The sequence below is a fragment of the Schistocerca gregaria genome, unplaced genomic scaffold, assembly GCF_023897955.1.
Source record: "Schistocerca gregaria isolate iqSchGreg1 unplaced genomic scaffold, iqSchGreg1.2 ptg000379l, whole genome shotgun sequence".
Taxonomy (NCBI): domain Eukaryota; kingdom Metazoa; phylum Arthropoda; class Insecta; order Orthoptera; family Acrididae; genus Schistocerca; species Schistocerca gregaria.
The window spans coordinates 224,392-241,040 of NW_026061825.1; the positions used below are offsets into that span (position 1 = coordinate 224,392).

At 45.5% G+C, this 16,649-nt stretch overlaps 1 protein-coding gene across 1 annotated transcript in view; it reads right to left on the reverse strand.

Moving 5' to 3' along the window:
• LOC126309736 (sorting nexin-7-like) overlaps positions 1-16,649 on the reverse strand; it is a 138,229-nt gene that overhangs the window by 90,635 nt on the left and 30,945 nt on the right. The window contains exons 4-5 of the mRNA XM_049992096.1: positions 5,648-5,812; positions 5,370-5,565 (exon numbers count right to left, since the gene is read on the reverse strand). Of these exons, the coding sequence (XP_049848053.1) occupies positions 5,370-5,565; positions 5,648-5,812 (361 nt within the window). The remainder of the gene's footprint in view (positions 1-5,369; positions 5,566-5,647; positions 5,813-16,649) is intronic.

Below are 16,649 nucleotides of genomic sequence, written 5' to 3' on the forward strand. Positions count from 1 at the left end.
CAAGAAAGTTTTAGGAAAGTGGAAGGAAAGAGTATGGAGCAGTTGACGGAAGCAGACTCCCGGTCGTAGTAGGGAGGGGCATACCCTAAATACAAGGAGGCGTCGAAGAAAATGTCATGGGCCGGATTTGCAGGCATTGAAGACAGATGGCTAGCATAACAACTCAGAAGGAGAGCTCGCCGATTGGACAGTGGAGGTTCAGAAGTCTCAGCATAAAGGCTTTCCACAGGGCTGGTGTAAAAAGATCCAAACACTAAACGTAATCCACGGTGGTGGATAGAGTTGATACGCTGAAGAATAGATGGCCGAGCAGAGGAGTAAACTATGCTTCCATAATCCAATTTCAAGCGCACTAAGGCACGATTGAGGTGGAGAAGCACCACTCGGTCCGCTCCCCAGGAGGTGCCATTCACGACACAGAGGGTGTTGAGGGATCGCAGACAGCGAGCCGAAAGATAGGAAACGTGGTAGGACCAGCACAGCTTTCTGTCAAACATAAGACCCAAGAATTTAGTGATGTCCGCGAACGGAAGGTTGACAGGGCCTAGATGTAAGGAAGGCAGAAGAAACTCCGATGCCAAAAATTAACACAAACAGTCTTACTGGGAGAAAAGCGGAAGCCGGTTTCGATGCTCCAAGAGTGGAGGCGATCGAGACATCCTTGAAGACGGCATTCAAGAAGGCTGGTCTGTCGAGAGCTGTAATAGATAGCTAAATCGTCCACAAAGAGGGAGCCTTAGACATCAGGAAGGAGATAATCCATAATTGGATTAATGGCAATGGCAAACAGTACAACACTTGGCATGGAGCCCTGGGGTACCCCGTTTTCTTGGGAGAAGGTACGGGAGAGAGTAGTATTCAGCCACACTTTAAATGTGCGTTCTGCCATAAATTCACGAAGAAAAAGGGGCAGCCGACCGCGAAAGCCCCAAGAGAACAGTGTGCAGAGGATGCGTGTCCTCCAACAGGTATCGTATGCTCTCTCCAGATCAAAAATATATCGCTACTGTTTGGCGTTTCCAGAGAAAATTGTTCATGATTTAAGTGGAGAGAGCAACAAGATGATCACCTGCAGAACGATGCTTTCGGAAACCGCATTTGACAGGTGTTAGGCTTCAGGACTCCAGCCACCAGGCTAAACGGCAATTCACCATACGCTCCAAAACCTTACATACACTACTCTTGAGACAAATGGGGCGATAGCTAGAACAGGAACGACGATAGCTTCCCGCCATCGTCTGGGAAAAGTACTGTCGGTTCAAATTCGATTATAAAGGCGAAGGAGGTAGTGGAGACTATGGTATGATAAATGCAGCAACATTTGGATGTGGATACCATCCGGTCCTGGGCGGAAGAGCGAGAAGAAGTGAGTGTATATTGGAGTTCCCGCATGGAGAAAACAGTATTGTAGCTTTCGTGATTCTGCGAGGAGAAAGCAAGAGGTTGCACTTCCACTGCACGTTTCTTTGGGAGAAACGCTGGCGGGTAATTTGAAGAGCTCGAAATCTCAGCAAAGTGTTGACCCAATGAGTTAGAAATTGCGCCGGGGTCCACTAATTTATCATGCGCAACAGTGAGCCCAGAGACTGGGGAGAAACTAGGCGCACCAGATAACCACCGAATCCGACTCCAAACTTCCGAGGAGCGAGTGAAGGTGTTAAATGAACTAGTAAAGAATTTCCAGCTTGCCTTCTTGCTATCGCGGATGATGCGACGGCATCGCACACGGAACTGCTTATAGCGGATACAGTTGGCCAAAGTAGGATGGTGTCTGAAAATGCGAAGAGCACGTCACCGCTCATGTATTGCGGCATGGCATGCCTCATTCCACCAAGGAATTGGAGGGCGCCGGAGCAATTCGGAGGTGTGAGGTATTGAACGTTCCACAGCTGTAAGAATAACTTCTGTAATATGAGTGACCTCATCGTCGACGCTAGGAAAGTGACAGTCATCGAATGTCGCTAGAGACGAAAAAGTGTCCAATTGGCTTGGGCAAACTTCCAGTGTCTCGGGCATATATATGGCAGTTGTGGCTGCAATCTAAGGACACATGGAAAGTGGTCACTCGAGTGTGTATGAGCAGGAGTGAACCATTCGAAGCACCAGGCTAGTGGAACAGTACTGACCGAAAGGTCCAAATGAGAGAAATTTGTCATGGAGGCAGACAAAAACGTAGGGTCCCCAGTGTTGAGGCAAACAAGATCCGCTTGGTGGAAAACGTCTATCAATAGAGAGCTGCGTTGACAAGGATGCGGAGATCCCAAAAGCGGGTGGTGGTCATTGAAGTCCCCAACCAGTAAATAGGGGGGTGGAAGCTGACCAAGAAGATGAAGGAGATCAGCTCGTGCCATTGGTGTGGACGATGGAATGTAGACAGTACAAAGAGAGAAGGTGTATCCAGAAAGGGAAAGACGGACAGCGACAGCTTGGAAGGAAGAGTTTAAGGGGATTGGGTGATAATGGATTGTATTATGGAGAAGAATCATAAGTCCTCCATGTGCTGGAGTGCCTTCAACAGAGGGTAGATCAAATTTGACTGACTGAACATGGGGGAAAACAAAGTGGTCATGGGGACGCAGCTTTGTTTCCTGAAGACAAAAAATGACCGGCGAGTAGGATCATAAGAGGATCGACAATTCATCCCGATTGGCTCGAATGCCGTGGATATTCCAATGGATAATGGACATAGGGTGGACAGAAAATGGAAGAATGTGACCAAGGTTGCCCTCAACTCAACGACTACTCAGAGCTTGCGACCGACAGCATGGAACGGCATTCAGCCGAAGGCAGAAGATCCTGATCCATAGGTTGTTCGGGAGCAGCTCCTGCTACCAGCGATCAGCCGTTTGATCGGCCGCCAGCAGTGCACCTCGGCGACACAGAAGACAGCCGAGGGCAGTTACCACCAGGCGGTGCTGTAGATGAGACACGCTGTGGCGGAGAAGGAGAGGAACTGGATTTCTTATTAGCCTTTTTGGAAACAGAGCATTGAGATGATGGAGGAACCAATGGTTGTGAAGTTGGGGTGCGTAAAAAATCTTCACGAGTAGGCTCTTTTTTGGAAGTCCGGGAGTATGATTTTCGGGCTCGAGATTTAGCAGAACCCAATGAAAGGTGAGCCATAGAGTGAGCAGGTGAGAGTGGGGAGGCTGAATGGGTGATGTTTGTGCTGGCCGATCTGACGACCATGGCACTAAAGGTCAGATCAAAAGTCTGAATGGCTGCCTCCTTTGTTGGCCGAGGAGAGGCAAGGACAGTGCTGTATTTACCTGTGAGGCACAGTGGACTTTCGACTGGCGAATAACTTTCGAGCAGCAAAGGTCAACAACTTTTCCTTCACTCCGATTTCCTGAATGAGCCGTTTGTCTTTAAAAATGGGGCAACCTCTTGAGGAAGCAGTGTGGTCACCCATACAGTTGATGCAACGAGGGGATGGAGGTGGACAAGCACCCTCATGGGCATCTTTGCCACACGTAATGTATTTGGCCGGATTGGAACAGGACTGGCTGGTATGATTGAATCGCTGACACCGATAGCAGTGTGTAGGGTTCGGGATGTAAGGGCGAACGGAAATTATCTCATAGCCGGCTTTTATGTTTGATGGCAGTTGAACTCTGGTAAATGTCAAGTAGCCAGTACGGGTTGGAACGATGTTCGTCTCAACCCTTTGACTCGAACAGCCGTGACGCCCTAGTCAGACAGGTAGTTTTGAATTTCCGCGTCTGACAATCTGTCGAGGGAGCATGTATAAACAACCCCAGGTGATGAATTTAAAGTGTGGTGCGCTTCTACCCGGACAGGGAAGGTGTGTAGCAGTGAAGTATGCAGCTATTTTTGTGCCTGGAGGGAACTGACTGTTTCTAACAACAAGGTGCCATTTCTTAATCTGGAACAAGACTTTACAGGACCTGCAATTGCGTCAACACCTTTCTGAATAATGAGAGGGTTGACCGTGGAGAAGTCGTGACCTTCGTCAGACCAAGAAACAACAAGGAACTGTGGCAACGATGGAAGAACTGTCCGTGGCTGAGACTCATTGAACTTACACTTGTGAGCAGACATAATAGATTATGAGGAAACCATTGCGGAAGTATCCCCCCATGATTACCAGTGTCACCGATGGTTCGCTCCTTCCTTATGGGGGCCCTCGCTGAGGGCACTCCCGCCTTAGATGATTGTTCAGACCTCAGGTCACACCTCCCGAGTAACGGACGGAGGGACCAATCGGCACTTTCGGAAGGTATCTACTCGGGTAATCACTCCTCCCTGGGCCTGGCCATTACCAGTGGGTATGTACATGTCCTACCTGTCTACCCGGGGCGGGAAATTACGCGTTACCCCGTCACCGGCTATGCATGGGAATGCGTGGGTCGGCCTTCAGACATGCACAGGGAGGAAAAAAAGAGAAATAGGGAAACAAAAAAAGGCAAAGGAAAGAAGAGTGGTTTCAAGTGCCGCAGCAGAGAAATGGGTAAAGAGAAGAGGTAAGGAAAAGAGAACGACAAGAGAAGGACGAAGACTTGCCAGCAGAGAAGGCGAAGAAGAGAGACTGTTTTACATTTTCGAGTGTCCGTCTCCGGACGTAGGCACAAAAAATAATCCCAGAGAGATGGGGATGGGGAAGGATGCGGAAAAGGAAGGTATGCAGCCCGGAAAGGAAGGAGGGGCCACATTAGCTCGTAGTCCCGTGCTCGCTATGCATGTATCCACAAAAGAGTTGTGGACTCCCTAGGGGGATATAGTCATAATGTTGCAAACCAATATAAAATGGATGAAGCACATAAGGTTGGGAGTAGGGAAGGTGAATGGTCAACTTCAGTTTATTGGGAGAATTTTAGGAAAGTGTAGCTCGTTTATAAAGGGGATTTGGTATACAACATAAGTGCAACCCATTCTTGAGTACTGTTCATGTTTGGTATCCTTACCCACTCGAATTAAAGGAAGACATTGAATCAATTCAGAGGTGTACAGCTAGATATGTTACTGGCAGGTTCGATCAACTATGGAGATGGATGTAAACCCAAATGGGGGGTCCCTGGGGGGGAAGACATTCCTTTCACAAAACGCTATTGAGAAAATTCAGAGAACTGGTATTTGTGACTAATTGCAGAATGATTCAACTGCTGCCAATGTACATTTTGCATAAAGACCACAAAGACAAGATAGGAGAAATTAGGGCTTGGAAGGGACCTGTAGACAATCTTTCTTCCCCTCACTCCATCTGTGAGTGAAACAGGAATGTTTACAAGTAAATAACAACATAAAAGCAAAGAGGACATAGTACACATGCACATGCAGAGAGAGAGAGAGAGAGAGAGAGAGAGAGAGAGAGAGAGAGAGAGAAATTAAGTTAGCACATTTATATTTACCTTGTCTTTCCTTTTGAATCCTTTGTGCTATTTTGTCTATATTTGTAAGTTTTTCTCCAAGTGATGTCAAATAGTCCCTAATACGGTCAAACTCTGAATTCTTCTGATGCATCATGTACACTGAAGCCAAGTTCTGCAAAGAGTTTGACACTCTTCCAAGAAGACTGAGTCGGCATTTACGGTGTATTGAAAATTCCTGCAGCAATAAATGAATAAATAATTACTATTACATGCAGGGCTGTCAACAGAAAGGTCCACCACACATTTCATATACTCACTGATGGTTTTGCAGTCAGAAATATTTTGAGACTCAAGTTACAGCTCAGGACAGGATGACTTGCAATTCTATTAAGAAAGCGATGGAGAAGAGCCATTCTTGCTATAATGAACTCTTTTGAGTACCGATCCAACTGAGCTATTAAGGTGTGTTTAGCTGGAAGGGGCTGTAACACATGAAAATGCAATCACTGTTCACAATAACTACATAATAGAAAATAAATTATGTTTTTAATTATTAATACAACAGTCATGTTCAAATATCAACATAACATTTATTATGTAGCCCATTCTAGTTCACACTAGCTAGTGAATAGTGGGTGCCAGTAGACTATGGAATGCATCAGAATCATGTTACATTAGGAACTTGCAGTATGTGACTATTTTATATTAATTGAAGCACGTAAAAAATCAGGGAAGTTAAATTCTATGTATTTCACCCCTTGCACAACCTATCAAAAATATCGGTGTCAACCATCATTGTCTTCCACTTACAGCTTATGGACTAGAACCAACAGCTGAGCCAACAGTTAGCTAGTAAAGGCTCATCAAAGCTCCCTATTCATTATATTATTGTAGCAGTGGCAGAGCATATATTAGTCATTCAGTAGTTGGGTAAGACATTGAGGTGATGAAAATCATGAGATGGAAACATGAATATATACAAATGGCGGTAGTGTAACATACACAAGGTATAAAAGGGCAGTGCATTGGTAGATCTGTCATTTTTACTAAATGTTTCATATGAAAAGGTCTCCAACATGCTTATGGCCCCACAGCAGGAATTAACAGACTTTGAAAATGGAATTGTAGTTTGAGATAGATGCATGTTAAAGTATATTGTCCACGGCAAAATGACACTATCCCCAACCGGATTAGACGTAACAGTGGTGCACCACAGGCCACAGAAGATTGGGTTCAACAACAGCTATGGAGGTGTGTATGGGTGAATAGACGCGCAATTACAGGGTGTGGCACTTAAATCCGGACAAATGAAACATTTTTTTTAACAGCAAATTTATTAGAACAAAATACAAAAGAAAATGAAAATTCTTTTATTTATAAGTAGTGTTATCCTTCAAGAGTAACATTACTTGATGCAACCCCCTTCGGCCGCATTGACTGCATCCAATCTTGCCCTGAAGCAATTGCATGTGCTCTTTAAAACAGCGCTATCCACATTTGTGGATGCTGTTTCAGTAGTGGTGTGTACAGATGGGGGTGCCTCATCTTACTGGTAACTTTCAACTCTGCTCTACACATAATAATTGAGGGGGCTCTAATCCGAGCTATTCGTAGGCCATAACTCCTTTGACCAGAACATGTAAACGTTATCTGAGAGCGTTTTGGACTAAATGTCTTGTATGAGGTCCTCCTCTAACTTCTGATGCACTGTTCGCTTGCTGACACTCAATACTGATGCCAATTTCCTCAGTGATGGCCCCGGGCCCTCCAAAATCAGAGCCTGAGCCTTTTCGACGACTGCCGCAGTTCATGACTTATTTCCTTGAATGAGGTCAACCCACCAGCTTAGCAGAACCTTCCCCAGAGTTCTCTGAATCATTATACTTGGCCACAATATCATAAATAGTTGATCTCGAGTACCTGAAGAATCTAACTATTTCAGTGGGCGAACACCTAGCACAAAGGCTTTCGATAACTGCGACTCTACGGTTGTACTCCCCACTTGTCTGTAACATCTCTGTCATTTCGAGGTTCTAACTCTTTACTAGATGCCTATAGCTTTCAACAACATCAATCACTACCTCTGGTGGAACTACGATACGGCAGGAAATTCAAATTTAAATTTGTCTGTATATAAGTGCCACACCCTGTATTCAGCAACTGACTGCCCAGATAAACCACAGCGCTAACAACAAAGTCTCATCAATGACCAGTGTTCAGTGAAAACTGCTGCGTATAAACCTCTGTAGCTGGCACCTAGTCCACACACCTATGCTGATTGCCGTTCATTGAGGACAAAGGCTGGAACTTGCACACCAATACAGCAACTAGATTTCCACTGAGTGGCAACAGGTGAACTTTCAGATTAATCGAGTTTTATGCTACATCAAATAGATGGCTGTATGCATGCAGGCATAAAATGTCTGAAAGCAAACACCCTGCAACCATCATCAGAAGGATCCAGGACCAAGTGTTATGTTCTGGGGAATGTTTTTGGGCATTCCTTGGGTGATTACATCATTCTAGAAGGCATAATGGATCAACACAAGTATGTATCTATTCTTGGGGGTCATATTCACGGTTCTGATGGGTGGTCAATTAGGAACACTCAGCTACTGGGAGCATACAGACATAAAAATGAAAAGCATTAAATATTTCAGTAAAAAATTACCCTTTCATTGAAGAGATCTGAGGAAAAAAATCTAAATACCAATTGAACAAAATGACTATAAGAGAAACAATAATACACTAGCCTGGTAAGGCCACATACATGGACATTAAGTGAAGTCACAAGCAGGTAGTTTTTAGTGAGAGAACTATGACTTCAATCTGAGAAACCTCTTTCTCAGCACTTCCCATGAGTTTTGTTTTCATACTTGGTAGTGCTCTTAGCTTTTCTCTAATCACTTTCTTCTTCTCCTCGTTTCCTTTTGAGGACTTGTCAGCTGTCCTTTTCTCTGCTCCTGTTTCAGTGTACCAACCATGTGCATTATGGAGGCTGTGTATTAACTGCTTTGTGATAGTTACATATCCATCACCCCCAGTGACCCTGACTGCATCGTGAACAGCACCAACATCTATGAGAGAGGCTTCAGTCAATTTTTTGACCAGAATGAAATCATCAGAGAAACCTCTTTGTCATGCCTGGCATTGCTATGGAAGAGACCGAAAGCAACCTTGATAAAGCTTTCCACATCTTCATGTCCAATTATGAGCCTGATGACCATCACCCAGAACTGACTGATGCAAACACCATCCCCATCAAATTCTTTGAGGATTTCCTTCACTGGCGTGATCGCCATTAGATTTTGGAACTCATGGGCAATGGCATCAGCCTCCTGACCACCAATTAATTTTAAGGTAGTGGGATGTGCCAATGCTATGTTTAACTGTCTCTTCTCATGGTCAGCATTAATTGCCACTTCTGGGACTAAACATGGAGTGATCTTCGTAAAGAAATAAGAAAGGCGGGCAATATATCCAAAATTTTCATACATGCAAGTCACTCATTCTGGAATGCCAAGATACCTTTCTCTGATTTGTCACAATGACCCAGAGCTTTTTTATTCTTACCTGATGTCCACTTTCTGAGGTTAAAACTGATTTATGTTGTCGAACTAGTCTGTTTTTACAAACTTCTGATTTGTGAAATTTTCTTATTAATTCTCTTACTATAGACTAAACGGAAGTATAGTCTCAAAGAAGATGAGATAGGTTATCAGCGTCTTGCCCCCCCCCCCCCCCTCTCTCCCTCTCTCTCTCTCTCTCTCTCTCTCTCTCTCTCTCTCTCTCTCTCTCTCTCTCACACACACACACACACACACCACACACACACACTTCTTTATTCTTACTACTGCCTTTGCAAATTTTTAAACCGATGTTAATATCTGCTGAGTCCAGACTGATACCATTTTATTTTCCACCCACCAAACAGCACAAAATGTTTGTTGAAAAACAAAGGTGCTTGTAATAATATTGAAATCAGTTTGGCATGAGGGAGCATTTTTAAATGCATTACATACAGATCTCAGAAACTTAACAAACAAGAGTCAAACCAATGCTAGTACAACCTGTATTAGTCACCATGTCACATGTCACAAAGCCCAAAAACATAGGACCCTCTGGATCACCCTCAACTTTGATTTCACTTTCCAGCTCTCTTAGGAATGCCTTATTAACATTAGGGTCATCCATGGACACCTAAACAACTTGCCTTTTTAAAATTTACCTCATATTGGGATGCACCTGCCTCAAATCCTTCAACTAAATATTTTGCAGTACTTTTTTTCACAAAAACTAAAGTGAGGTATCTGCTCAAAATCTTGTCCAATGCACTATCCCAAAATTGTACAGAGAGATCAATCTCAATCACTAGCATGTACCAGGCAGCAACACTCTCCTGTATTTGTTTAGTGAAAAATGGCACCCATCCAAACACAATGCATCACCTACTTTTGGCTTTTGAACCTGCATTCTGGAGGCAATGTTACTGTCTGGGAAATCTGGTGAGAGATTCACGACATGCCAGTGTCCTGAGAAGATTGGAGTCATGCAGTAGCCAACAGACACAAATGAATCTCTGCCTTCATTTACAGCATCCCTCTGCATGTACTCTAGCATTGTTGGTTGTTGTCCAGAAGATCCCGCACAAGGTGCTTGTTATAACTGCCTTGGGGTAACACCTGGCTGCTGGGACACACCACAACTGCATGATGCACTGCCTGCAGACTAAAAATACATGGATGCTAATTAGAAATACTACTTTTCTTCATTAAAGCTGATAATTTTATTTTCCAGTGTACCTGCCAAATCAAGGGCACCATCAGGATTGTCCTTTCCATTGTCAGAGATAATCACCTGAGTGCATCCAGAGATGGCAGGTGGCTCTGCAGGGGCTACGTCTGGTGCATTAGCATTAAGGCCATGGCCATTTGTGGCAATTTGCATGTATATAAACACTAACTTTCCTAGTAGCCTCAAGCCCAGCACGCTTCTTTTCCTAGTGTAACCGGATAAGGCCTGCTGCCTATACTGCTGAGTGAGAAGTTGGTTTTACAGGCACTGAATTTTTCACACGTGTGCTTTGTGAGCCACCTAAATTCTTGATCCTCAGTCCAGCAGGGGTTGAACGCACACTTCCAGTTTATCAAGTAAGATCTGAAGTAACATATGCATTAGAGAGCACCGCACCTGAACAAGTTGTGAGATGTGGCCAAGATTTCACAAAGAAAGAAAGCCACTAAAAATGTCCCGATCTATGCATTTTTATTTCCTATGAGCAACTTCTGCCCCACCTTCTTGTCTACATCTCCCCCTGAGTGGATCCAAAATAAGGTAATAAAATCTTCCTTGCATGCGAGTAACTGAAAGTAGTTTATGTTGAGTAAGACTCTCACCAGCATTGTGGACGTTAGACAGTGAAGATAGCAATGATGCTAAGAGTCACCCCCTGCCATCCATGTCCTAGGCACCTACGCCCACAGTCCCCACACACTGCACGGCAGACATCATCTCAATACTAACTTAACAAACAATTGCACAACAAAGCCCAATAACTGCTCGTTGTGTAATCAATCTTGTTCATATAGAATGCAATTAGACAGAGCTGTCGGCATGTACAACAGTAATTTTTCGGTATGTATTAAAAAAAAAAAAAAGTACTGTATGCAAACCTATAATGCTCTAGTATTCCTGGTTCAAAATAAATGTATCTGAATAGGCAAAGAAACTCCCCTAAAAGCACACATCTTTGTGATAACATCATGTTAGCAAATACGGCAATATGTTTGCACAGATATAAATGTAATTCACACCAAATACTCATCACAGATCCTTGCTGGTCACATTGTGTCACAAATACAAAAAAATCACGACACATCAACGAACAAGAGTAGCAAGGCCAGGCTGCAGTGATAGGCATGCAAGTTATTCAATGTCAACGACATACCTCCACACAGCTTGTCTGGACTCTGCCAGGACGTGTTGGCCGACTGGCCACTGCACTGGACTGAGCGAGGAGAGGGGTTGGAGGATGCTAAAACCATGGCGGAGGGTGGTCTTACAGCACTGAGCAGAGTGTGAACAGTGAGCACGGCACTTCATCAAGCCAAGCAGAAGGCAAGCAAATGCCTGTGCCCAAAACCAAATGAGGCACCATACCTTTTCCAGGGTTTTTAGGAAAACTGCAAAAATTCCCCGAGTTCCCAAGAACAAAAAAACTCCCTGTTTTCCAGGATGCTGAACACCCTGTAATAACTTTTTCTGGCATCACAGCAGAGGACATACACCATTCATTGACAATGTTAGGGCTACCGCCACAATTAACGGTAGGTCAGATGAGATTACTCTCCACGTGGCTAATTTACAATTGACAGGTGAAGCAAATACATATGTATTGTACTGTGAAGTTCATGGTAAGGCAGAAACATTCCAGTGGCTAAGTGACAGGTTACAAGAAAATTATCAAAAATAGAACAACACAAGGTTTTTTCTAGGAAAAAATTTAGTACCTTAGCAGAGAAATGTAATGAGTCTGCAGAAACCTTTTCAGATAGGATCCACAGGATCAATGTACAAACATGCCAACTGATGCAAAATGCGAAAAAAGATAAGTGTCTTGTGGGAAGCCAAAAATAGGGCTTTGGATTTTTTCTATTTGGTATCTCCACAGAGATGTCACATAGGGTAAGAATGGAAAAATCCTGTGGATTTAACTGCAGTTCTTAGTGTCACAAAGCAATTAGAGGAATCTGACACTGAGATTAGAACAAATATGGCCCACAGCAGTTCTTTCTGCACAGTTGGAATGTTACAGGTGTAGATGTAAAGGGTGGGTATGGAAGCAATGTCAGCATCCAGAATGCTACAAGTGTGGCCAAATTGGACACCGAGCACAGGACTGTGGGAAGAATAAGAAGGGAAAGCAATGGCATCAGTAGCAACCTTTAAATGCAAATGGGATTTATTTCAACCATCACAACAAATTCTCACTAGGAGATAGCATTGCAAATATAGATGCACAGACAGAATTCTGCTTGTCAGGCTGTTTAGTGCAAACATTGGAAAACACTACCAAAACTATAGTAGGATAGCCTATGAGGCAACTGTCAAACTTAGAGCAAGGCATTCTGGGTGGTAAACAAGTTAACATGGGGTTGACCCAATACACATGGGATATGAAGAACAGTGATTTAGGAGAAATACAACAAACACAACTGAGCTTACTGAATAGCAAACTAGCAGTAGCCAGTCTCTTACAAGCATTGGCTTATCAGTTCAACGATGCAAGAATGAGGTCACAACAGAAAGCAGTCTATCATGCGTTAAACATAGTTAAGTTCTGTGTTACTGCCACCATAATTCTTGACAAGGTTGCAACTAGCAAAAAAAGAATTCCCTGCAAAGCTATGGCATGTAGTAGATGTGTTGGAGAAAAATGTTTTACCACATAGCAAACATGGAAGTAATTATGGTTACAACAAAGTTACACATATTGTTTCAACTACTAGTAGTAGGGACAAATGCGCGGTATGACATTAAATGGTTCACCCTCATGCAGTAAGATGGACAGTAATACAAAAATGGGTTGAAGTAAAGTCCAGAGAGGTGTTAATTATTTCTGAACATGAAGAAGCCCTTATCACTATGTCCATGGGTTGAAAAATATCAGTAGTCACTTCAGAGTTCTGGAAGAATGGAGAAACAGAGGAAGCCACTAGGCAGGAGAGCTGCCAGTGGAAGAGTAACTCAAACTAATGGCAGGCGAACAAAATGCGGCAGACAGACTGGGGACAAGACAACAAACCAGGACAAGGACAAACAACCTAGACAAGCTCCACACAGCCGCCTAATTACCAGTCACATGAAACTGTGTTGGTCACCAAACTCCAATGTTGATACAGTGGCACTCTCACTGTGTGAGCACTGCACAGTGCAGCCAAAATACCGTCCAATGGCTACCTAAGTGCATCTCCTCTGAGGGGCATACAACCAACCTACCTACCTACCTACCTACCTACCTACCTACCTACATCCCCCCCCTCCCTCCCTCCCTCCCCCCCCCCCATTTCCGAACCCAAAAAACGCACATTTAGGTTGAGATGTCCTAGACAGTGCCTTGGGAGAAGGCAAGAAGGCATAGTAAAGACCTGTACTCCTCGACTGTTAGTTTTTGGAAGGGAGGGTGGTAAGTGTGTAATGTTGGAAATGGGACAGCTGGGAGTAGGTGGTGTCAGGAGATGAAGCAGGGTCTGCAACTGCCATCCGTACAGCAACTCAGCATGGCTACAACTGTCAATAAATGTGTGATAGGCACTCAAAAACAGGGTGAGGGCTGGGGTATCCTTTCTTTCAGGAGTGCTAGTTCTGCAAGGTTCGCAGGAGAGCTTCTGTAAAGTTTGGAAGGTAGGAGACGAGATACTGGCAGAAGTAAAGCTGTGAGTACCGGGCGTGAGTCGTGCTTCGGTAGCTCAGATGGTAGAGCACTTGCCCGCGAAAGGCAAAGGTCCCGAGTTCGAGTCTCGGCCGGGCACACTGCAATTCGGCTGGAATGATCACCCGACGCATGACAGCCTCAGTATCCAAGAGAATGATGTCATTGATAAACGAGAGGCTGTGAGAAATGAGTTTACACTGTATGAACTTGGTCACCAACTAGCGAGTGAGGTAGGTTGGCCAGTCACACATCATGTATAGGGGGACCTGCTGCTGGATGGGATCGTGGGATATGGCAGCAGCGACACATGCAGGTGTAATGGAGAAACTCTCCAATGTACATTGTTGTGGTTGGTTGGTTGGTTTGGGGGATTAAAGGGACCAGACTGCTACGATCATCGGTCCCTTGTTCCAAAATTTCAAACACCCACACATAATAAAAGGGAACAATGGAAAAGACGACAAATGACACAGGACAAGAAAGACTTAGATACCAGACAAAAGGAATTAAAATCTCACAGAGTGTGACAGTGGGTGGCCGACCATAGAGACAAAAAAGGAAAAGCCAGCCACCAAGAAACACATTAAAAATCAGACTAAAATCGTAGGCCATAAGCCAGAATCAACACAAAAAGAGAAACACTTACATTAAGCAATAAAAGCCCCCTGCCCGAATAAAATGCAAAACTAAGCCCACCATAGCAGTGTCATCAGTTAAAAGGGCAGGGAGCGTATCAGGCAGCGCAAACGTCTGCCTCAGCACACTTAAAAGTGGACAGGCCAACAAAATGTGGACCACCATCAAAGCAGACCCGCATCGACAGAGGCGGTTCCTCATGCCGAAGCAAATGGCTGTGTGTCAAGCGGGTGTGGCCAATGTGGAGCCGGCAAAGGACTACTGAGTCTCTGCGAGTGGCTCGCAGGGATGACCGCCACACATCCGTTGTCTCCTTGATAGGACGGAGTTTGTGGTCAGGTTGCACCATTCAGTGTCCCAAAGTTCAAAAACTTTGCGGCGTAAGAGTGCAAGCAAATCAGGTGCCGGGAGGCCAATGTCCAGTGATGTTTTACTGTTCACCAGCCGGTCAACATTTTCATTGCCAGGTATCCCAACATGGCCTGGGGTCCACACTAAGACCACAGAGGGGCCGCAATGGGCAAGAGTATGCAGGGACTCCTGGATAGCCATCACCAGACGAGAACAAGGGAAACACTGGTCGATAGTTCATAAACTGCTCAGGGAGTCACCCCAAGCCCGGAGAGAAGCTCTCTGACACAGACCGTAATCATACAACCCGACCGGGGCCGACATTCTGGGAGATGGAGGACCGACTGTGGGAACAGGGTGCCTGGGCAAGCTACAAACATGTGTAGCATAAGCAGGCAGTAAACGTTGGCCATGTAACCACAGTGGAGGGACACCTGCCTCCACAAGTATGCTGTCCACAGGGCTGGTCCAGAAAGCACCAGTGGCAAGTCGGATCCCGCTGTGAAGGATTGGGTCCAGCACCCGCATTGCAGATGGGGATGCTGAACCATAAGCCAGGCTCCCATAATCTAGATGGGATTGAATTAATGGTTGGTTTGTGGGGGTTAAAGGGACCAGACTACTTAGGTCATCGGTCCCTTGTTCCACGACCATAATAATACACCAAGAAAAGTCCAACAAGCAATAAACACATAACGGAGACGACAAGGGACGACACAGTACAAGAAAGACATAGACGAAGACCAGAGAAAAGAGATTAAAAGACACACAAGAGTGCGACGGTCATTGGCCGACCATGAAAATAAAACTGGAAAGGCCAAAAACCAAGGGACACATTAAAACACCACAAACTAAAACCCCAGGCCAAAAGCCACAGTCGACACTAAAAAAAAAATAAAAAGGGACTCTCATATTGAATGATAAAAACCCCCTGCTCGAATAAAACGGAGAACTAAGTCAGCCATAGTAGAGTCATCGGTTAAAAGAGCAGGGAGTGTATCAGGCAGCGCGAACGTCTGCCTGAGGGCAGTTAAAAGTGGGCAGTCTAGTAAGACATGTACCACGGTCAGGGCCAATCCGCAGCGACAGAGGCGGGTCGTCACGGCACAAGAGATACACGTGCGTGAGCCGGGTATGTCCTATGCGGAGCCGGCAGAGGACGACAGCGTCCTTGCGAGACCCCCGCATGGAGGAGCGCCACACACTGGTTGTCTCCTTGACTGCCCGAAGTTTGTTGGGAGAGGGCAGGGTGCGCCACTCATCACGCCAAGCAGCAAGGACCTTCTGCCGCAATACGGATCGGACGTCACTCTCTAAAAGACCGATCTCCATGGCCGGGGAACTGACCGCCTGTTTCGCCAGTTCGTCAACCCGCTCGTTACCCGGGATGCCGACGTGACCCGGGGACCAAACAAAGGTGACAGAGCGGCCGCAACGGACGAGAGTATGGAGGGACTCCTGGATGGCCATCACCAGACGGGAACGAGGGAAACACTGGTCAAGAGCTCGTAAACCGCTCAGGGAGTCACTACAGATGACAAAGGACTCACCTGAGCGGGAGCGGAGAAACTCTAGGGCACGATAGATGGCAACCAACTCGGCAGTGTATACACTGGAGCCAGCTGCCAATGACCGTTGCTCACAATAATCCCGTAGAGTGAGAGCGTAACCAGTGTGACCAGAGACCACCGAACCGTCGGTGTAGGCCACCGCCGCGTTCGGAAACTCGGCCAGGATGGAAAGAAAGCGGCGGCGGAGGGCCTCCGGAGGCACTGAGACCTTCGGACCCTGTGCCAAGTTGAGCCGAAGGCACGGTCGGGGCACACTCCACGGGGGCAGACGGAGATTGGCCCGGAAAACAGGCGGCAGAGGAAAAAAGTCAAGGCCAGGGAGAAGGT